At 38.3% G+C, this 23,037-nt stretch overlaps 1 protein-coding gene across 4 annotated transcripts in view; it reads right to left on the reverse strand.

Annotated features, from left to right (window-relative positions):
• Nucleotides 1-4,240: 4,240 nt before the first annotated feature.
• The window catches only part of FNIP2 (folliculin interacting protein 2), a 50,388-nt gene continuing 31,591 nt past the window's right edge, over nt 4,241-23,037 (reverse strand). For all 4 annotated transcript variants that reach the window (XM_027676819.1, XM_027676816.1, XM_027676815.1 and 1 more), the window contains 9 exons: nt 22,621-22,822; nt 21,958-22,046; nt 20,953-21,099; nt 20,655-20,824; nt 16,140-17,454; nt 15,183-15,339; nt 13,056-13,256; nt 9,295-9,410; nt 4,241-8,063 (listed from right to left, as the gene is read on the reverse strand). In XM_027676819.1, the coding sequence (XP_027532620.1) occupies nt 7,985-8,063; nt 9,295-9,410; nt 13,056-13,256; nt 15,183-15,339; nt 16,140-17,454; nt 20,655-20,824; nt 20,953-21,099; nt 21,958-22,046; nt 22,621-22,822 (2,476 nt within the window). In that variant the 3' untranslated portion in view covers nt 4,241-7,984. The remainder of the gene's footprint in view (nt 8,064-9,294; nt 9,411-13,055; nt 13,257-15,182; nt 15,340-16,139; nt 17,455-20,654; nt 20,825-20,952; nt 21,100-21,957; nt 22,047-22,620; nt 22,823-23,037) is intronic.

Consider the following 23,037-nt stretch of genomic DNA (forward strand, 5'->3'; position numbering starts at 1 on the left):
GCTACACTGACAAGCTGTGCTATCAGGATCCTCTATGCTACATCATCACAGAGTGGTAAAACTACATTCACCTTGAGCAAGTCCACCACACTGTAAAGTTCAATCATATTTCAACCTCAACTACAATGCAACCCAGCTCAGCATCACAGCTATAAGAAGGGTAGTAACATGCACTTTGTCAGTTGACCATCATCAAACTATTGCAAGTGTTACATGGCAAAGGGCAGTCTGATGGTGCAGACCACTAACAAGTTCATCTTTGTGCTTTCAGCACAGTCCCCAATTTTTAAGGAAAGACTGACACTTAGCAACACTCAACAACTAGCAGCAAGATGACTTGGGTTCACTGAGACAGCAATTTCCAGGGACCCCTGCTGGAAGCGCTTTGCCTCCTGGGATGGGACCATTCAGCTGTTAGCTCTCCAACCAGACAAAGATCTGAAATCTTCTCAGCACTAATCACTAAGTCCATGCCAGATTTTTTCAGGGCTGGCAGAGCAGTTGCTGGCCACAAAAATAGACATGCAGAAAAAGCTTTGTATATTTACAAGAAAAGAGAGAATATTAATTTGAAGTGAAGCAAGGGAGGGTGGAGAAGAGTCAGCTTCCCTGTAAAGTTTAGTATGATCCCAGAGATGAACTAGTTAGATTAGGTCCTTCACAGCAACATAGTCTAAATATCACAAGGCTCAGGACAGGAAGCCTTGTGAAGACAAGAAGAGCATTCTCTAATTACGAGCTTGCCTGCATATCAAGAGCATCGGCACTCGCACTTAGGAAGCCACCAGAGCTTATTTAATTCAAGCATATAATAACGCACAGCTACTTCTCCAACCACTCCCATCAGCCAACAAATTACCTGTGAGACTTGGAATTTATTTAGCAACGTGACAAATGGGCTTTGCATCTTTTGCTTTTGGTGTTTATCCACTACTGAGCAACAGGACAGGCTACTGCATTCTTGTGGGAAGAAAATGGCACATGGAAAACCAGAGGCAGCTGTCTCCCTTTGGGATGAGGCTGTGGCTAGGTTTAAAATAAATGGTTTAAATACCAGAGGCCTGACAAACTCACCTGGAACATTGGTGGCTAAGTTATGTCCCCAGCTGTGCTGAAATGGCACAGGTCAGTCTGTCACTGGTTTTGGCAATAGCAGCAGGCCGGCATCCAGAGGACCCTGCTCAACAAGCCTTTGGATTCAGTCACCCTTTCTACATTAGGAATATCAAACCCTGACAGGAGACTGCCAGAACTGTAATTGTGGTAAACAGCAGGGAAAGGAAAAAAAGTTAACTTTCTCTCAGTGCTAACTCCATTTTTGTTTTATTCCCCCACCAGGCAGCCCACTCCCAATATTCCAGACCAACAAGGCCACAATGCAGGACTAGGCTGGCAATGGAGAAGGCTCTCTTAACCCATGCAGCAAATTGGCTGCAATGATGTGGGCATCCCAGGAACCTCTGCTTCCCAAATCAAAAGTTAAGGCATAATTTCTTTATTGGAAACAAGCCTTTTAAGAATTAAAGTGCTTGCACTATGACTGCAGTGACCTTGTACGAGTCAGTCCCTTAAAAAAGGCAAGAGGAGCTGATGGGATGGTTTGGAAATGTGATTTTTAATTTCAGATTGCTTATGAAGCAGCTGTGTTTGAAGGTCAAACACATGTTGTAGGGAATCACAAAATAAGTTCAACAAAATAAGTTCAGTTTAAACCCCCTATATTTTTCATAGCTAAAGTGAACAACTTTAGGAGATTTGTCCATCTTGAGGCTAACAGGGTAGATCTTAAAAAGAAAAAAAAAAAGTGATGCAATACTGTAAAAAATAAAAAATGAAAACATTTATACGACATACAGAAAAGAGGAGAAAATTACACAGGCTCATTTTACCTAGGGACAAAGAGATAAGGTAGCAAAATAAAGTTAAAATAGTAACATTAGGGACATATTTGAAACAATTTTGTTATATGCAGGGTTGGAATTCAACTCAACAGAAGGCAAAACATCTTTGTGAGCCAAAATACCCAAGCCCTTGACTCTATGCTATTCTTATCAGAACATAAACCCCCTACATGGGAAGATCTCAAGCAGACCTAAGTATCACTTCATATTTCCACATTCACGAACGTTTCTCTGCCCCTAGGATTGGAAGCTTTACTCCTTGGTGAGAAACTCATTTCTCAGGGCAGTCTGCTCTCTCTCAAACACCATTTTGTCAGATCACAGTGGAATCTCTCTTGTAGCTTCAAATGGAAAAAATCCAGTTTATGAGATTACATTTATTTTTAAGTGCTTGACTGTCACTATAAGCCCTTCAGTCATGTGTTGACCTTCAGGATTTCGAGACAAAGTTCTACTCGTACTGCTTAAACTGTTTTAGCTTTGGAATTGTGCCAGACAGACAACTAACTGCAACTATCATAGGAGTAATTTTCCAGCATGCAGATTACTAGCATGTGTCCACTAAAGATAATTTTATATGGGATCAGAAGCCTTATAGGTCACAGTATCATGGTTTGTCACTTGGCCCAATGTCCTTTATATCCAAAATCCTGTTTCATATGCTTAGTCCTGATCTCTTCAAACATATAAGTACAGAAAGCCAAAGAATACGGTGCATGGATGATCAGCAGAAAGCTTTGCTATATAACTTTTTCATTTACAGATAAAAGGAGAGAGAAAGACTGGCAGAATTTTGCTACAAGACTTAGTTACTTTGTAATATAGTTCATGTTTACTGCTGTAGCCTTGAAATCCTTGTTACATATGAGGAGAATCCCTTCATACGCAGGAAAACAGTACAATCAGTTGTTCACTATTAATATTTGTATTATTTCAAGTCAGATCTTTTGAACAAATCATGGAATCTGACTGCAGAGTTTGAGAATTTTTCAAATCTAGGTATTATTTTCTCCTTTGCAGCTGTCTGTCCTAAAAGCTCTGTGGCAGCCCTCTCACCACATAAGTATTTATTAATGCAGGTCTCCATCCTTTCCCAGTGCTTGGCCATTTTATACCTGTCAGCCTCCATACCTGCCTCTTCCTAACCCGACACCATCCCAAACATACAGATTCTGAGACACTGGCTAAGTGCCCTTAAGAAAGAAATTCAACCAGTTGATATGATCAACAGCATAACTACATTTTTTAAGTAGTGGAATCAGAACAGAGGAGTTTCACAGTCTCACAGAGCCTGGGTGGAAAACCCATTGCTGCCCCACACAAACCACCAAGACAGTCCAATGGTTCACAAGCATCAAAGACATCAGGAGCTGGAGCAATCTCGGTCCTTCTCTGTTCCTAGCTGAGGGGTCCCATTTCTTCCCTTGCCCCTTTGAGACAAATTCAACTTGTTAACCCAACAGCAGCTTTTTTTTTTTTTTGTTGCAAATATGTTTCAGCTGGCTACAAGGGACTCATTGCACAACAGAGCAAGGCAAAGATTAAAACTAGCAGATGCAGCTAGTATGACAGGAGAAAAGACTGGACAGAGTAACTGGGTTTTCTCCTCACCATCAAGCCCCTTGATGCCAAAGTTCCTGGGCTTTTCGTCTTACTTCCAAACCTTGTTAGCCTGACCAACAAGCAAACCTCAAACATTTCAGTCTACAGGTAAGAAGTGCTTACACTCTACAAATCAGACTGTAATTCAGACCTGTTCAAAGATGTTCAGCATAATTAGAGTTGATCAGCTCATCTCTGTTTTTATTTCTAAATAAGGATTTTCCAATAAGCTGAGAATACTAAATAGAAAGTCAGGTCTTGGAGAGTTTGAGAGAAATTGATGACCTCTTTATTTTAAACTAAACTTCATAATCTAGCAGACATGAGGTGTCACTCATTCCCATTTGGTTGAGCACTTTTAAAAAATGGATATATTATCTAATAGTGACACATTTTTCAGGTAGCTCAAATGCATATGAAAAGAGCTAAGTGCCAGCCACACAAGGGTGTGGAAACTCCGCAGGACCTATTCCAACAGTCAGTGTCTTCATTTTCCATTATTTTCTGCCGTTATTTTTCACACTATAAGGGCTCTTGTTACATATAAGTGGAGTAAAGCTTCCAAAGATGCTAAAAGTGTTAAATCAGGTTCCAAATTTTGTGGAGTCTTCCTGTCAGACATTTTGCAAGTTACATACTCCGCTAATGGGTCATTGAATGCTCATGTGCTTTTAGACCTCAGCTACAACAATAACAGCCATTTCAGAAGTTTTAAAAAGGAAGATACCAAATATCACTTAAGTTGATTTCAGAAAGTTTATTGCACCAAATGCCGCAAAGAAATAGACCAAAATGATAGCATACATGAACAACTATAAGAAAAAAAACCATGTAGTTTGACATTGGTATTCAGTCATTCCTAAAAAAGCCTATGTTCTCCAAACATGCAATAGCAACACACATTTTTTTCTACTATGAAAAACCTGCTATGTATGTCAAATTAGCTCATTTGACCTCCAAAAAAAAAAACCAATGGAAAATGTCTATACTATATTCAGTAGTTCAGACTTGATTTTTGGATCCTTTTAATTGAAGTTAGACTTGGGGGTAAGTGATCATTTTGCATAAACCTTATATACAAGAATTTGGTGCATCTGAAAAGAGTTTTTGACTTCAAGAGTAAAGATGCATATAGTAGTAGGGAGTGGGGAAGATCAATCTAGAATTCTGGAGGATGCTACTAGAAAAGTGAATTACAGAATCAGTGTTTATTAGTTTTTTGGGGGCAGAAGAAAATTGTATACATTAGTTCAGCGAGTACCTACTGAAATTAAAATGTTTAATTCTTGGTATCGTTTGGGGTTAAAGAATTCATTTAGATTAAATACTACAATTTAGCAGTTCACTTCTCCCCTCTGCTTAGTCTTGCCTGAAAAAAAGCATACATTCTTTAAATTTCACTATGTAAACTGCAATTATGTGGGATTTTGGAAAGACTGTGCACTCCCACTTAACCAAGAAAGTATGTATTTAAGTTTACAAAAAACCTATATAATACTGATAAAAACAACTTTGGAATATTTGAAAATTAAGCTACATTATCAATTTTCAACACATCTGTACATTCATATCACTTTTCATCCTATTAAAATAAAACCAGAAACATGCCCTAAAAATGTCTAAAAACCACATCTGTAAATACTTACTGCCCTGTCATGCCACACCAATTTACATAAACATCAAGATGCTACCGAAAACAAGTTAAAAGACTTTGAGTCAAAAAAAAAAAAAGCCCTAGAAAGTGGAATCCTGTCAACTGAGGTAGTACGTTTGGTGGAGGGGGAAATATATAATTAGCTTTCATTAGTGTAAAGCCTCTTAAAGGTAATAAAGAGCTTTCATTTTGAATTTTCTTTCCTCCAAAACTAAAACTGTAGGAATAAGATAGTTCAACATGTAATTTCTGAAGAGCAGCAAAATGTTAGAGAAAGCAGCAAGAACTATAAAGTTTTAGCCTGGGCTGAAGAAAATCCAAGTGTTTTTGACCATCGGCTCACATGCCACCATAAGGTTAACTGATGTCTTGCCAAAGGGCAAATTTTTTAATTTTTTTTTTTTAAATAGTTGATGTAGTAAAATCAGGTATTACTGACTGTGGTATTAATATTGAAATCACTGAATGTCTGCTGACCTCTGACTTCTTTAGTACACTCTGTGATAACAGAAGCAGATCTTTATGTTAGCTTCTATTTCTTTGAAGAATTGTCAGTGTCTGGTCAGATAAAAACCCAACTTATACTTTAAAGAACTGGAATTGACTTTTAATGATCTCAGCTACTATTCAAGAGTGATATGAAATAGAGAAAATACATGAGGATTCCTATATACACTCAGGGAAGCAGTTTCATAGTCTTACACATGCACATGTTCTCCATCAAAAGGGTAGTTTAGGAATATGTGACTTGCTCTATGGTTCTTACTTGGTCTTAACCTTGTGAAATAGAAAGCAGTATCTGCTAAAAGCTATATGCAGAGGTAAGTTTACTTTCCAGCAGATATCCAGAGACAAGAAAAGTTTCCTTAACTACAAGCAGGAGAAAACCTGAACCACAGAAATATTTTAGCCTTTTTAGGCAGAATACTAGGGAGAAGTATGAAAATGCAATAAAAGTAACATTTGGAATGTCAGGTCAGAAAACCAGCATAGAAGGAACAGCTTTAGAAGTGTTACCAGAATATTAAGTATCCCTCCACGTGGAAACAACCTCTTTTCACAGTAGGTCAGTCTACCTATTTCCCTCAAAAAGCAACACAAGGTTAATCAAGACCCCCATCACATTTAAACAATTCACAATATGCACATTTCATTATTTCAAATCATTGAAAGTTTACTGTAGAAAAGTCCAAACATCAAGGTAGTAGGAAATAAAAACACTTGCAGTAAAAGTGTGTCCCTTCAGTGGTAAAAATCTGTAATCATCAACAAGGAGAACTCACAACTGGTGACCAAGAGTTTCTTATAAGAATTCACTATTTTCAAGCAATTGTGTTGCCAGCAATCTGCTTGCAAGATGACAATTTCAGACACTGCATTCACAGTGGCTCACAACAGAACAGTCCAACATTGAGTTTTTTGTTTAAGAATGTTTTGATCCTTTGTTCTCTCCTCAGTCTGGTCCGTAGTTTCATATCCAGCTTAACAGTGCTTGATGCAAAAAAAGTATTTTTTTACATTCATTTTAATCAACCACATGAAAACAGTGAAATACAAAATTTTATTTTGCTTTCTAGAAACACCAGAGGCCAGTATCAACTAGTGGAGAAGTAGTTTCTGGTGTCAGAGTAGTTAACTTAAGGAAAGGCACCTGGATGATAGTTCAAGATTTCTGCAGAATCAAAAAGAGTAATTGCAAACATTCATAGTAATATCAAATATTGGGGTTTGCCCCCTACATTTCATTTTACTTCAATGTTCCTCTTTTATTCTTACTGAGCGTGACAACTTGTAGCTGGAAAAAAGTAATACTTTTGACTAAAGGTTTGGTGGGAGATTTTTGTTGTCTTTTATTTCCCCAATAGGATTGTCTTCAGTTTGTGCCAATGGCTTGTTTTATGTGTGCACAGACACGTGCTGACAGCACTGGCATCATTCAGAAGGTTTTCAGATTCATACTCCTTGGAGATGGTAATACTTGATGACACCAAGATACAGGTTTAGTTCCCAGGACTACAGTCATACAGCAACTCAAGAGTTATTAAAGTTGCATCAGCAACAAATGTAAACTTGTAGCAGAAGTTCCATAAGGCTTTCCCACAAAATCCCTATCTTGGAAGTTCATTCCATTTCATCTCTAGCCATGGGCCCATTTGAATGCCTCCTCATTAAAACAGAAGCAGCCACAGCTCTCAACCTCTTGTCCTTAAAGGGAAAAGTAACATCAACTTCACGCACACCTCCATTTCCACGTAACATTTGGCTGCTGAATCCAGGTTCCTTGTTCCGAGCCCATCACTTCTACTATATAAAATCACGTGTATGCTCCGCAAGAAAGTCATGTCCCACCTAATACACTTGTGTATAGGAATGCTATATACAGAGTTTACAGCTCCTCCTCCTCCCCAGCAAAGAAACATACACCACACCACACTCACAAGCATAGTATTACAAAGTCCATTTTAACCCACTTGTTCTTTTGACTGGTACTTCATGGTTTTGAGCAGCGTTTTGGATGGCAGCTCCTGGTCTGCCATATAGTGTTAACTTTTGTCCTCTGAATAAAAATAAAATACAAGGATGCAGTCTCTTTCTTAAGTCAGAAGTGAGATTGTAAGAAAAACCTGAATGCCTTTGACATTATGTAAACTGAAGTCCTCCGATAAAACATCCGGTTGAGATCAGAATCGGAAGATGGTAGTATGTACAGTCATCACCTGCTTTCCTCAGTGCTCCCCTTTACCAGTGTTTGGCACCTCTGTTCTTCATTCAACATTCCCATTTTCCTTATTTTACTTTAAGGGAATGACTATCCTGAGAGTTTAATTTATAAGAGTATTTGAGCAACATATGGGGAATGAGTACTTGCTATAGCAGCCAACAGAGGCAAGTCATTGGATTCAATCCTAGAAATTAAAAAAAAAGAGACAGATTTTAAAATATACAGTCACCTTCACAAGAGAAACAAAAGAAGATATTTTTCATTCACTTTAAAGAAACTGGAAGTGTCTTGCTAACTAAGTTCATTGTTTAATTATTATTTATTGCCATTACTCATAACATACCAGTAAAGGTAGGTAATAATGTTTAAAATCAAGAAGTATGCTACCATTTAAGTCAAAAGACAGTATTACATTCTGTGCTATACAATCTTTTGTAGTTTAAATAAAAAAACCTTTTATTTGTTGGCTAAGCTATGAGCCTTATCTTGTAGTCTTCCCAGTCAGTAGGTACCAATAAGCCCAGTTTAAGAAAGTACTAAGTATCAGCTTATGGAAGACTATGCATTTCAGGTTTTGAATATAACTCAGTTCACTATATAGTAGCACTTTCTTACCAAAAATGACTAAACACTGGAATTGTTAATTATTACACAATAACAGTTCAAGGAATGTCTCTCAAACGCATTGGTCAGTTTCCAACCATTTCTAAATGTGAAGCTGTTCAGAGGCCAGGATGTACATGTATATTTATATATATTTAACACATATACACACTGAGAAGAATGCTTATTTCAGGTTTTCACTATTTACAGCTACATTTCTGAATATGATATCTTGAACAGTCTGGAAAAAGATGAATTAGATTTAATTTACAGTGCTAAAAAGCATCTTGAGAATGTATATTCGCTTCTTCCCCCTTTTCTGCTGTCAGCAGGCACATCACTCAAGGTTATATGCCAATCAAGTACTATTATTAGGAGACAGGTGCCCAACAGGACACCTGTTCGTTTTTCTACATCTGCTTTTTGAGATCCTCTCTTCCCTCAAGATACAAATATACTACCTAACCTTCCAAAAATTCCAAAGTATTTGTTGGGATGAAGTTTTCATTAAGGAGATCACGACAGAAGGGAGTGTATATGAATGCATGCTTAACTTCCTAATGACCAAAATCCAAACTTTCTTTATTCTGAAGATTTAAGAGTAACAACTAATTAGTTCTTGCTGTATAAATATCTCCTCCCGATTTCCAGATAGCTCAGCAGAACCCATTTGCACACCTTATTAGGCATATGAGAAAGTGTTAAATATGAAGCAAGTCCTTGTGAGAGCAAGATGTCAAAATTCAGATGAAAAGGAAAAATAACTGCCCCAGCTTTTGCCAGTGGTTAAGACTGATACCTGCAATACTCACCCCAATACAATTCCTAGTTCTTTTACATGCACTCTTGTATGTCCTCGCAGATATTCTGAAAGCATTTTGCTTTTGAGGTACATCTCTTGTAGTCTATCCTCAAGGTGCATTATGCACTGTTAACAAAGATCAAAAGCCTCAGAATGGCTTTAGCAATTGCATGCAAACATTACAGATATGTAAGCATATCACTTTACCTTGTATCTTTGCCAGAAGATAAACTAAATCTATACTCCAACATCCAGAAGAGGTAATTGGTTTTGTTACAACTGTGCTACAAACATTAAAACAGTTACAGTATCCCACAAAGAAGAAACCCCTGATAGAACTGGGACATTCCAGCTCTCCTGGCCAGCCAGTTTACTGCACTAACTGCACATCCATTTTCCACTAAAGTAAGCCATTGTGCTTCTGTTGACTTCAGCAGTTTTAACTGAGTTCAAAACCACTCTGAACATCTTACTAAGAATCAAACCAGAATTCTTAGATCAAGATGTCTTTGTTATAAGTCAATACCATTTTTCTGAAAGACTTGGTTTAGACAACAGTTCCTAAAATTATCATTCTAGCTCCAAGGCTCTAGTGCCATTCAGGAAACTAACACTCAGGAAGGAGAAGATATCAATACCTTATTCATCAAAAAATTATAACTCTTTTGCTGACAGCTTTACTGTAGCAGATAAGATACAAATCCATTTTAGGCATTTGTTTTTATTATTTCTAGGTACTTCTAGTTTAAAATTGCTTAAACATTTGATGCTGATTGCCAAAAGGTAACAGTTCAAGTTGAAACATCAATCTAACCACACCCCTTTTCTTTCAGCAGTGGAATGCTAGAAATGCATATTATTTTTAAATACAGTCATGTGATGCATGGTAATTTCTCATACATCAACTACAAGAGAGCAGATGAACTTCAGCTTCAAAGAGAAAGAGGGGTTATTTTGGTAAGGCAAGGTCAGTAGTTAGCATGTCTTCACAAGGCAAGTAGGTAGGATGTCTTATCAGGTATTTTGTTCTAGGACAAAAGGCACATTCACTTTGATATATTCCTTCTTTTCATAAGGATGACCACTTCAAAAAAGTTAAATTAGTTCAGCTCTGCAAACTCCAGGAGATGAAAGCAGGAAGTGTATGCAGCAGCTCACATTATCAAATGTATAATCATCCAGCAGGCATACACAGCAATTAGAAACAGTAGCAGCAAACAGCTTCAGGTCATTGTCCCATGTGCTTCGAATTGAATGAAAGTCTAAGTATTAGAAATCAGGTCTGGTAAAACCTGTTTTATTAATTAACAAAATAATGATGAAAAAAATAGACTCAGGCTTGTAGGTAGCCTACCATGCATTTTTCTGATTGTCTGGAGCAAGATAAGGATTTTTAATGATTTTTTAATAGTTAATACCAAGTCTTAATCATGGAAGATGAAGAGGCATTTTAAAAAATGTGCTACATGGTAGTAGAGTAAAATAATTTACATCAGCGGAGGAAAGGCAAAAGCTTTTTGGCAGTAGTTTGATCTATTTGCTTCAAGCAAATTTTCACTCAAGTCATTATAGTCGTACCACTTCTGATTCTGGCCAAAAGGGAAGCATTCTTATCTTTTCCATTACAGGTAACCCTAATGCAAAAAGCCTATAAGCACTGCCTCAGTGGTTCAGGGGAGCATGCAGCTGATTCACAAAGCAGCAGTTCAATATATTTTAATTCCAGTATTTGTATAAAGGATTACTGATTTTTTTTTTCAAGTTGTGAGGCAGCAAGTAAGAAAGAATGACACATTATTTTAAAAGAGGGATTGTTTACATAATATTATCTGCTCCTCATTAATATCAGCAAAGAATCAAAAGACATTTCTCCCCACAAGCTTGGTACATGAACCCCTTTTGTTGAAAACTTCCACAAGTCTTTTGTTTTTAATGTTAGCTTCCTCTGCAGTTTTTCTCATTGACTAAATGGAAAAAAAAAAGTCAAGTTACTTCTAAAAATAGAAGAGTAGCTTAAAATGAGTTTAAAGGTGTAGGTAAAACTTTTGGCATATTGCTGAAATGCAGCAGTTGCAATCATCACTTCCCTCTCATCAGGGCACACTGCAAAGCTCTCTGCAGCACTGTCACCAGTCTGAAGTGCCAGAAGGAAGATATCACCACTTGCCTTTCATCTGGTCTCAAGTTGTACCAAAAAAACCCAAAAATACTTATTCATCTGAACATCTAAAGAAACATGCACTCCTAAAGGAAACTTCAAACATACTGCATTATGCTCATCTCTGACTGATATTAGTACATCAGTACATATGGTTTCTGTTCAAATTTAAATCAATAGAAACACTACAATTAAAAAGTCACACTTCTCCCCCTAGAGTTTAACTGCCATACACCAGTGTTCTGTTCTAGCAGAGTTGCACAATCCACCAACAGAAGGATCAAAGTGTCTCTAACATGGATTATAGAAAATTTATCAACTACTAGCACTGTCACTTCACTGTTCCTTTTTGGAAGAAAAAGCAAATAAAAACCTGAAAATCATTCCATCTCCAGACCCCTCCAGAACCATACGAACCATACAGAAATTGCATACACAAATCCCAAGGCAATCTTGTAAAGAACACTTCAGTTGCAGAATCAACTATTCAGTTTAAAAATGCCAGAATTTAAGGTGTGACTGTGATAGTGTTAGGTTATAATTTCAACCAAAGTTGCATATTTTTCGACACCCAGAAGAATCCAGAGACAACACTGAAAAACATACCCACACATTTTGACTAGCATTTGACTTCAAGAACTCAGTGTAATCAATACTACTAATTTTATCCAAAACAGTGCCAAGTAATACTACTTACAGCTGTTAGTATTTAGCTCTATTTTTCTCTTCCATCTGCTGGCACAGTCATTACACAGGATTCCTACAAAGTTTCTCAAGGCTATCTGCTGAAGGACAGATCAATTCTGCTAACTACAAAAGTGGTGAGCACTGAAAAAAAACGACTCCATCTCCCCTCACCTACAATCGTGCATTAAAAACTGTATTACAATTACTGCTGTCAGACTTGTGAGTAATTTTGTTGTAATAGCAGAGCCAGCATTACTGATTTGCTCTGATGAACTCCACAACAAATGAGGACAGAAAAGGATGCTGTGGGACAGGGAGTATGCAATACGATGAAGTAACATCCTCTGCTGCGACCCACCCGTTCTCCCAGGTGTCTCATCCCATTAATCCTATGGAGACATCAGCAAGTCTACCCAAGACAGCACTTGCTGACAGGGGTAGCTAAAATATGCATAAAATAGAAGGGTCAGATAAACACACAGAGGCACAATTATTTGGAGAGCAGAGAGAAGAGGCATCCACAGCATGGGGTTGAATAGAAAGCACAAGAATAGAAAGTTGTACACCAGAACCAGGCTTAGGTAAAAAGACACTTCAACAACTTAAAAGAAGCGTGGAAGTCATACAAACAAAAAAATAAGAACCAAACTTAAGAGTCCTAAACATAAACACATGAGGACCATGCTAAAATTGCCTAAAAAATTTGAGTTTTGGCACATGTATTTTCAAGTAGTTAACTTTAATTTGTTCTAAACCAGTATCTGTTATTCAACTGTAGCATGGATTCTTTTCAATATGTTGTAACAACTCTGCATTATTTCAGGCATCAGTTCATTGATATAGCAACACGGTATGCAAAACTCTGCATCTGCTATCTGAGCTAAACCATTTTCATTAGCTTCAGTCTGCAGCAAGGAAATACTTACGAAGTCAGCTGGGACGTTGAGTTTGTAAAGCTGTAAAATAGACTGCAATAAACTGGATACTTGACTTGAAACCAAAACATCCTTGCCTAACTTCATACTGTCCATCATCTTTCTCTGGCTTGTAGCTACTTGTACGTTCCATTTATCTGTGTCTGCAATAATGCAGACAGCTTCTGCTATGGGCTCATCTAGCACTGGATGCTGCAACAGAAACAAAACACAGTTATGTGACACTTCCATATACATTTCCACAGCTCAGCTTGAGGTTCTATTTTCATTTACACTGAGGTAGGGAGTAAGAAAGTGATTCAGTGTCCAATAGGGAACAAAAGGCATCTCAAAAAATAAGGAATATCAACTTCAGTGACAAGATTTATATTCAGCAACTTTGGATCAGGTCTTAACTGCCAATTTGATTGAGGCATTTAGTTTTAATTAATGCTTCAAAATCACTACTTCATTTTATTTTTCTTCACATATTCCACCTACCCTGAAAACATAAATTTCTGTCAAAATGAAGAAAGTAATAATTACACTAATCCAGTGATGGTGAAAGTATGTTCAATGTTTCAGAGATATGTGAGGGATTTTACTGTGCAGAATCAAGAGCAGGTTATCGCAGAATAGTTAGGGTTGGAAGGAACCTCTGGAGATCACCTAGGTCAACTCCCCGACCAAGGCAGGGTCACCTAGAGCAGGTGACACAGGAACACGTCTGGGTGGGTTTTGATTGCCTCCAGAGAGGGAGAATCCAGAACATCCCTGGGCAGCCTGTTCCAGTGCTCTGCCACCTTCAACGTAAAGAAGTTCGTTCTCATGTTGAGGTGGACCTTCTTGCATTTTAGTTTATGGTCATTACTCTTTGTTCTGTCACTGGGCACCACTGAAAAGAGTCTGGCACCACTCTCAACCCACCTTTGAGGTATTGATATGCATTAAGGAGATTCCATCTTCTCTTCTCTAGACTAAACAGGCCCAGCCTACTGCAGTTTCTCCTCATAAGAGAGATGTTCCAGACCCCTAATCATCTCTGAGGGCCTTCACTGGACCCTCTTCTGTAGCTCCTTGTCTTTTTTGAACTGTGAAGACCAGAACTGAACCCAATACCTGAGATGGGACCTCACTAAGACCGAGTAGAGGGGCAGGATCACCTCCCTTGACCTGCTGGCCACACTCTTTGATGCATACCAGGATACCATTGGCCCTCCTGGCCGCAAGGGCATACTGCTGGCTCATAGTCAACTTGTCATCCACCAGTGAAGAGACACAGCATCATATGAGACCAATCTGATGTTGTTTCAAGAAGTTAGTTACATACACACACATCATCATCATCATCATCATCATGGCTAGGCTTCGCAAACAAAGACTTGGGAAAGGCTCTATCCACATTTGTTACAAGCACGCTGGTGGCTAATAAGGCCAATACGAGATAGACATGTCTGATTGCAAAAGGCAACACACACATCACTGTTTTGGCTATTACATGCAGTCATGCCAGCAGGATGATTCTTAATTGCTATAGAGAAGCTGCAGACAATTACTAGATAAGCATTTTAAATTGCATATTGAGGTCAGACAGTTATTTCAGTGAAAGGTTAGTCATAAATTTTATAGTTTAGGAGTACTTACAGTACAGTAAGAACATGGCAAAGTTCTTATCCACAGACAATTACTTTCTATAGTCAGTAATTTCTACTACAGCCTAGTATCATACAGGCCTCAACGAGACTATCTCCCTTGCAACACGTGCCACTAAAGTGGCAGAATATGATGTTTCAACTTGCATATCGTTTTTCTGAAATACAGATAATTCTGTCTGCTCTTGTGACTGAAAAGAGAAGCAGCTTGAGTTTTTTTCTTGTCACTTCAAGTTGCAAACAATCTTCCTTGTGTTTATCTTTGAAGAGAAGCCTTAAGAGAGTATAAAGGAAAGCACACAATTCTTGTGTGAACGGGCTTTGCATATAATGAATTACGGGCTTACATCTTTCAAGAAGAAAGACGTGGCAGGTATGGTTGTTCAGAACAGGTAAGTAAAAAAGAAACCTATTGAAATAATCTGCTTCTGTAGATCTCAGTAATATCACAACTCCTGCTATGGCTCAGAACAGTACTTTAACTCACGTGCATCGCATGAAGTAGATCTGCTAGTAGACACTGCTTGAGTTTTTCATCATTATTTATTCCATGCAGCACTAGATCAGGTATATATGTATGACAGTAACCACCCAGAAGCGATCTTCCAAAGTTTTTCACACATTGACTGCTGATGGTATTTGACCTGAAATACAGAAATGCAAAGCAGGTAAGATTCTTGCTCCACAAACTGCATTCAGGTTTTACAGGAACACGAAGTTAGATTTATCAAACTGCTTCTACTGCAAATATTAATCAACAACTGTACTCAAAGTACATGTAAATGTTCACACCAGTAAACATTTACTGGTGCTCTTTGAAACAAGAATTTTAAAAGCTTAAATTTAACAATGTACTGATTCCTTCAAATTCAAAAATAAGCAAATTTACATGTATTAGAGCTTGTGGTATGTATGAGCTCCCTGTTCTGCACCTAAAAAATTTGCTAAATTTGAATTTTATCCAATTCTCATGCCTAAGGTAGGTCTAGAAACCTACCTTAAGCATCAAGTTCCACGTGCACCTATAACACTCAAAAGTTTTCAAATAGGATGCCCATATTTATTCCAAATCTGTCTTTGACTTGTCAATTATGTCAAATCTAAACAATTATTTGTTTAAGCAAAGTTTTCCTTGTCCTCAGATGTTCTCTCTACATGTCTACGTTAAACGTTACAGGCAGTTTTTACATAAAAAGTCTGACCACTTTTTGTTAGACGTTTGAACTATACCTTTGTTACAAAACTCCTCTAAACCTGCTGTCTCTGTTTTCTTTTTGCCCAATCTGTTGACAAGATTTCTGACCACATCAGTGTCTGTTACTGATTTGTTTGCAAGGAACTTAGTCAAGACTCCAGAAGATTTCAGACTTGAAACTCCGAAAAACTCTACAGTAACAAGAGCTTTTAACTTGATTTAGTTCTAAATTAAATCAGACTACTTTACCTTGGTAAAGGAAGTTCCACTTCTGCAAATTCTTCAAGTCGTTTGCTGACATTATCACAACGCACTTCATCAGGGATACAACAGTCACCTTCTTCATCACTGGCTCCAAGAGCACTGTCTGAACTCTCATTCCTTGGAATGTCCCCTTCAACTCTGAAGGAGGTTTTCCTTCCAGCATCCCCATAGGGGACATCTTTAGCACCTACTTTAGGGGAATCCTGTTTGACAGCAGAATCTGCTTCTACGCAGTCAGAGGAATAGTTCTCTAAGTTGCCAGAGCGTAAAGTTCTATTTTCTTTTATGTTTGGCAATTTTACAGTTTCTATGTTATCCGTGGGCAAAAGTAGTTCACTTGATACGGCATTCTTTAAATTCATTTCAGTTCCTTTACTTTCCATAGGTTGGTTAAGTATACTCTCCTTCTCCTCACACGGTGGGATTTGGGCATAACAAACATTATGTTTACTGAAGGGTATAAAGGCAGCCTCACAACTGTCTTCTTGATTCTGAGAGGCATCCACAGCTAGACTTGTGGAACTTGAGGCACAATGTATCACCTCTGTATTTTTTCTGAACGCCTTCAGATTTTCTTCCATTTCTCTTCTACAAGTTTCTAAGTCTGACTCTGGTGATGCAGAACTTCCAATCTGAAAGGTGACTTTTTCTAAGTGGGAACTCCTGTGGCCAGACCTTTCAGGACAAGGTAAGGCAGATGACCTACTAGAAAACTGCTTTTCTGCTTTTCTCTCATTCTGGTTCTTGTTCTTTACATCCATTAAATCCTCTAATTTAGATAACTCCTCAGAGTGATAGGATACTATGCCTGTGTCAGTGACAGTTCTTTTCCTACCATCAGCTGCTCCTTTACAGAAACTGCTAGTTAGACAGTCCACAGGTGCTTCGGAGTTCTGACTGGTCTTTCCTATTGCTTCCTTCTTTTCTTTTGAAGAGACCGGGACAGCATGAGCGCTTTCTGCGTCATGCACCCACTCTACAACACTGTTGTTCTTACTTCCATCATTCTTTGGAGGTAGGATTGGAGGCACAAGAGCAGGTTCATTTTTAACAGTGACAACTACATAATCAGACTCCTCTACCTCTCCCTTTTCTAGTGCAGTTGTTATCTTACTTCCATTTAGCACTTGTTCTCCTTCTCCAGCCTTCTCGCTCCACATCAGCTGATTTTCCTGCAGCTCAGAGCACCGAATGAAGTAAGTGAGAACATAGAGCAAGCGCTGCACCAACTCCTTGCGTTTTCCAACAATAACAGTTCGAGTCAATCTAACTGGAGAGCCTATGGCACCATAGAGATCACCTACACAGGAAAGCAAAAATTTGATTTTAACATAACCTTCACTGGTCACATTCAATACATTTGAAGCAGCATTAACTATAGACACTAATCAGACAATTAATTTCTTTCACAGTAAATTCATAAAAGTTTAAAAGAATAAGGAAAGACAAAGAAGTCCCCTATTGGTTCTTACACCTGGCTTTTGTCTGGAAGTGTTTTGGTGTTTTTTGTGAGGAATTAGCTGCTATTACTCATTTTCTTTCTGTTCAAAGCCACTAAGTTTTTTATTCACACAATGCTTACAAGGTATTATCACTTGGAAACTGACACAAGAGGGAGTGAAGAGGAAAGTAGATCCAGAAAAACTCCAAAGTGAGCTATACTATTTTCTATTTTTCTACTTATTTTCTTTCACATCAAAGTGACTTTTTTTCTGTTAAACACAGGCATTTTTACAGAGAAAATCTAAATTACATTTTTCAGGACTAAGATATCATAAAAAAGATTAAATATTAGCTTAATAAATAAGGTTCAGGAAAAAAAGGCCTTATTGAGCAAGGCTCGTGGTATGGACTTGGAGTCAACCTCACTAACGTGAGCATTTATCTGTGGCAGGGGGCAGTGGAGAACTAGAAAATTTTACTACCTAAAGTACAACTATAATATGAAAGGTAGGCACTACAACATAATCTGAGTCCCCCCAAGAACTACTTATTTACTAGATAGTTTATCCTGAAGAACTGCTTTTTTAACAGAACTAAGGTCATACATACCCTACTTTCAACATATTTGTTTGGGAGAGTAGTAGCTATCTTCCAGTTGCTTATAATCATCTATCAGCTACAGGGTTTCTACTCCAAAATTCTGGGAAAGTAAACATAGCTAGCCAGTAAGGGAACGTTCACATGCTCTCTCAAAGATGGACTAAATCAAGAAGTGTTTGTTACCAGGTTGAGTTAACCCTGTTGTCTTCACCTGACACCCATTAGAAAATACCAACTAAATTGTCTTTGCTCAACCAAACTGTGACTGATCTCAGCAGCACATGAGAGACAGCCAGTAAAAGCTCCATTTTCTTCAGCCACCTTAATTATTGAAAGCAGACTTCTCTGCCTTGAGACATTATCAGCTACCTGCTAATCTACTGGATTGCTTTAGGTGCTAAATCCTTGCTCTGAGCAGCTCAAACTCTGTTCTGGATGGTTTGCCTACAGGATTTTGTATGAGACCTCAAGAAGCAACATTATATTAAAGTTATAATCAGAGCTTCAGAAAAGTTTCTACCAAGGGCAAGGGGGCCTCCGGCTTCAATATGAGGACACTAACACAGCAAAAAACCTCCAAACATATTTATGCCCAGCGTCCTCCTCACTATACAGAACATGAATAAGGCTTCTGACTCCATTCCTACAAAACAAGGATCAATGAGACAGTAATTCCATGGCTCTCGCTGTCTCCCCTGCCAAGATCTGCCATTTCTCATGATTCCAGTGACGCATTGGAGAGGCTGCTGTGTAGTGGCATCAGTGGTGCTAACTTTCCTCAACTAGGAACAACATTGCAACAAATCTCATAGCCTAACACGCCAGCAAATTCATTTCTCAGTAACCAAAAGAGGGCTTCAAACTACTCAATTAACCTCGAAGCCTGGTAGGCCACAAGAACAAGCAATTTGGAAAGGAATTGGGAAGATATTGCTTTATTTTTGAGTTGAGCACAGTTGCTATGGAAATTGGATTCAGACTTCATGTTCATTTGCACAATTGGTTTTTATATAAAACCATTACTAATAAGACAGCATAAAAAGTCAAAATTGTGATCTTCAAAACATACTAATACTTGTTGTTAACACTACTTTATTGAAGCTGATGCTTAAGAGACAGTATGTCTTCCTGACAATGGGTATTACAGTTTTATCAGTATGTAATTGATACATAATATGTAATGACAATAGAGGTCTGAAGGCGGAAAGACATGTGGAAAATCCCTTCCTTAATAAAACGTCATTTCCATTTTAAATACTAAGACACATGATTTTTTGGTTTTCCTCCCTCTTCCTAAAGAAGGAGACCAGTAGAGGGCAACATCTTACTTTCATGATCAGTTTTTTCAACCACTTAATAATGGCTTTTTGGGATTTATAAAAATGAAACAAAACCAGAAAGCATTTTGAGTTCAGGCACCAAGAACTTGTCAGGACAGAAAAAGCCCAGATTCTTGATCAGTGGTCAACGACCAGTGGTCGTTCCTGGGAGCAACCATAAGCTCGGCAGCAGCTCTTACACTTCCAGTCCAGCTGATTTTTATAACTCCAGGCCTGGCTCCATCCTCAACACCATGAACACACACTTCTAATTTCTCCTTCCATCTAAACTCTGCACGATGTTTAAAAGACATCCTAAGCCAGGAAACAATTCTGCTACAACTATATGGCCAAGGCAGCAATTATTAGTTTCATAACAGTTGCTGAGAATAACGAGTATAATTGAAAAAATTAGCAAGAAACACAACCAGTAGCACAGTGTAAAAGTCACATTATTGCTGTAGTGTGCACATGTGTTATCCTACATAGCAATACATTGTATCAGTTAAAGTGAAGGCGGACCTGATGTCACTCACATCTGCTGCCAAGAAGGAGGACTTTTCCAGGATTTACCACTGGTAGAATTATTCTCTCAGCTTTCACTCACCTACTCATCTGACATCAGTTGTTTAGTCCCCTGTATCAAGATAACTTATAAGCTACAAATTATTTGTCAGAGAACAGCCTGAGGAACAGGGCATAATAAAAAAATCTTGGACCAAGCCCACTCATGTAACTGTGAATGGAGGTATTGCCACTTGCCAGACTTCTGATTTGTTGTCTTGTTGTCCATCCTACTCTGTGAGAGATAAAACGAGGTAGAACCAGGGCAGTTGCAACTATAAAGAGCCTCCAAGACCAGATAACTCCCCTCAATTCAGTCTATTCCCTCTCGTTCTTTCCCAAACTGCTCAGACTGTTCACAGCAGTTGCACCGTCTTAATACCAAATTACTTAACCAGACAGTGTAACAGAGGATGACAACAAGGAATAAAGAATAAAAAGCAGGCTATGCAAACAGGCCTCCAAACACTCAGGCAAAATGTGACCTGGATCACAAGTGGCTCCTATCTAAAAGGAGTGGATGCAGGAAGGTGATAGTTATAGAGAAGTCTGAAGCTTTCCATTTCCTACTGACCAAGCTGTGCCCAGAGAGGGTTATATGGGTGGGATTTTGCCAGCATGTTCACAGACTGTGATGTGCGCTTCTCAGAGAAGGCCTTGATGGGAGGATGGTCAACTGGCATTACTGTTGGGACCCAAGCCAGATGATATGTCAGCACTGCGGTCAACAAAGCAGCAAAGAACCTAGGAAAAAAAGAATATGTCCAAAGTAACACCAACAAAAGAATATCCTATTAAGTGCTTTAACATAACCACATGCACTGTGAAGAACACAAGTTTTTTTTAAGAAAAAAGCATTGGGAGAAGCTTACTGGTTTTTGTTGATCTGTTCTATCAGAAATGTAAATTCTTTAAGAAAACGCTGGCATAGCTGGTTCTTTTCCAGGGTACTGGACATCATATTAAGCCACACAGGCTCTGCAATCCTTGGAACAGAATACAGGTTCCAGATGGTAACTCTGCTCAAAGAAAATTCCCAAAAAGTAAGTGTTAACATGCACATTTCAATCTTGCAAATAATTACAAGTAGCCCCTTTCCTCTTCTATTGTCCCCTGATTTTTATTTATTTTTGCAAGATTGAGGAGACTAAACAAACTGGAAGAGTTTTTACAATTCCAGTAATTACTAGTGTCCAGAACACTAGTCTGTCTAATTCAGAGTATCAATAATCTAGTGTCTTCACATGAATTACATATTTGGCTTCCCTTTCTTGCATTCCCGTGTGTATTTGATTCAGAAAAAACATCCAGAAATAATTTTGAGGGGAAAAAGAACCCATTCTATTCATTGCAGGGATTTGATTCTATATCCCAGATATTACAGAAACTCCATCCCACTAAAGCCTTCTCTCTCTCTCTTGAGCCAACTTTCTGAGCCTCTGACCATTCCTTCCTTTATTAGGTACAGAAAAGAGAGCATTTGATCGCATCTTTCTTGACAGTTACATTGTTCAGCATCTACGGCTAGGAACAGACAACTCCTCTGCCTGAATACAACATCAATCCACTCGACTACACAGGTATCAGCAGAAGTCAACTCTTAACAAGATCTTATAGAATTTAACTGACAGTTCCAGGAACACATGATTACAACAGAACTACTTTTACTCTTTAGGAAAATGGCTGAGCTGGTTTTGCTAAAGTTTTCTGAAAACATTTACCCAATATCCAATGCAGAAAAGTCATTCACGTTAACTTCAAGACTGTCTAAAATACAAAACCTTGCATTTAGTTGCTTATAACTGGAAGTGACAAAAAAAATCTTTTGAGGGGCATGAAAAGAGCTTTCCTTGTAATTCAGAATTCCATCAACTCACCTGAATTCTCCCAGGGCATCCATGACACGGCTGATATAAACCTGCACTCTCTGGCTGGATTCTGCTATTTTTCTACATGAGATCATGGCCTTGATTAAGAGTTAAAGACACAAAAGAGCTTCTTAAAGGATTCACATTCTTCATCTTTTTAAGCTTCATTAACATGTTAAAACAACTAAGTTCTAGCCCCAGTCCTATACAGCCACTCAAGACAGCAACAGTTGCCAACCTCCCTCCACCTCGTGAGGGACCAATCCCTAATACTGGGCAAGGGGAGAGAAGTGGACATTTCTGAGAGACCAAGAGGAAGACAGCAACAAATATTTTGTGCCTCTCTTTTAGAAACTGCATGAAAGGATAGAATATCATAATTTCCACAGTCTCCAGGGAGTCAAAAACCTCATAGCGATACATGGCGAGAAAGAAAGAAAAGCCACCCATAGCATAAAACTCTCCATTCTAATTCTGTCTAAAAAAGAAACCACACCCCTTTCAGTAAATGTTGAATTCCTACACTGGGCTCAGGCTCAAGACTGCATGTGTAAGGAGGGAGGCAAGCTTGAAACCACGCACCTTCTCCCACTCTTCATCTATCAGATTCTAGAATACTTCATTCTGATTGACACTTATTTTTCCACATTACGCCAAATTAGTATTCTGTACCTTTTCTATTGCATATTTCAGCTTGTTCATGTGAGATTCAAAAAGAGGAAAGTGAGAAAAAAAGAAATCCTGGAAGTTTCTCTGTGCTTCTTCTTTTTCAGGCAGAGAAAAGATTATGCTGATTGCAATTTTTTTCCTCCGAACCATTGCAGGATTAGAGCTGCAGTTTTCATCAGCCATACTAAACATTTCTTCAGTGGACCTGTAAGACAGATTTGTTAGGACAGTTACTTACATACTGAGAGATAATTTATCTTCTATCCCTGCCTCTCTATATAGTACAAGGTCTCCTTTGACTGACTACATAAGACTTTGCTGTCACAGTCTCTGAACAGAGGATACTCAACATTTCGATGCACAAGACCTATTCTTGTTCAAATAGGAGGAAGAAAATCCCCAGAGAGGCCTGGTGTGAAC

This window comes from Neopelma chrysocephalum, unplaced genomic scaffold (genome assembly GCF_003984885.1).
Source record: "Neopelma chrysocephalum unplaced genomic scaffold, ASM398488v2 Primary Assembly neopelma1_42, whole genome shotgun sequence".
Taxonomy (NCBI): Eukaryota; Metazoa; Chordata; class Aves; order Passeriformes; family Pipridae; genus Neopelma; species Neopelma chrysocephalum.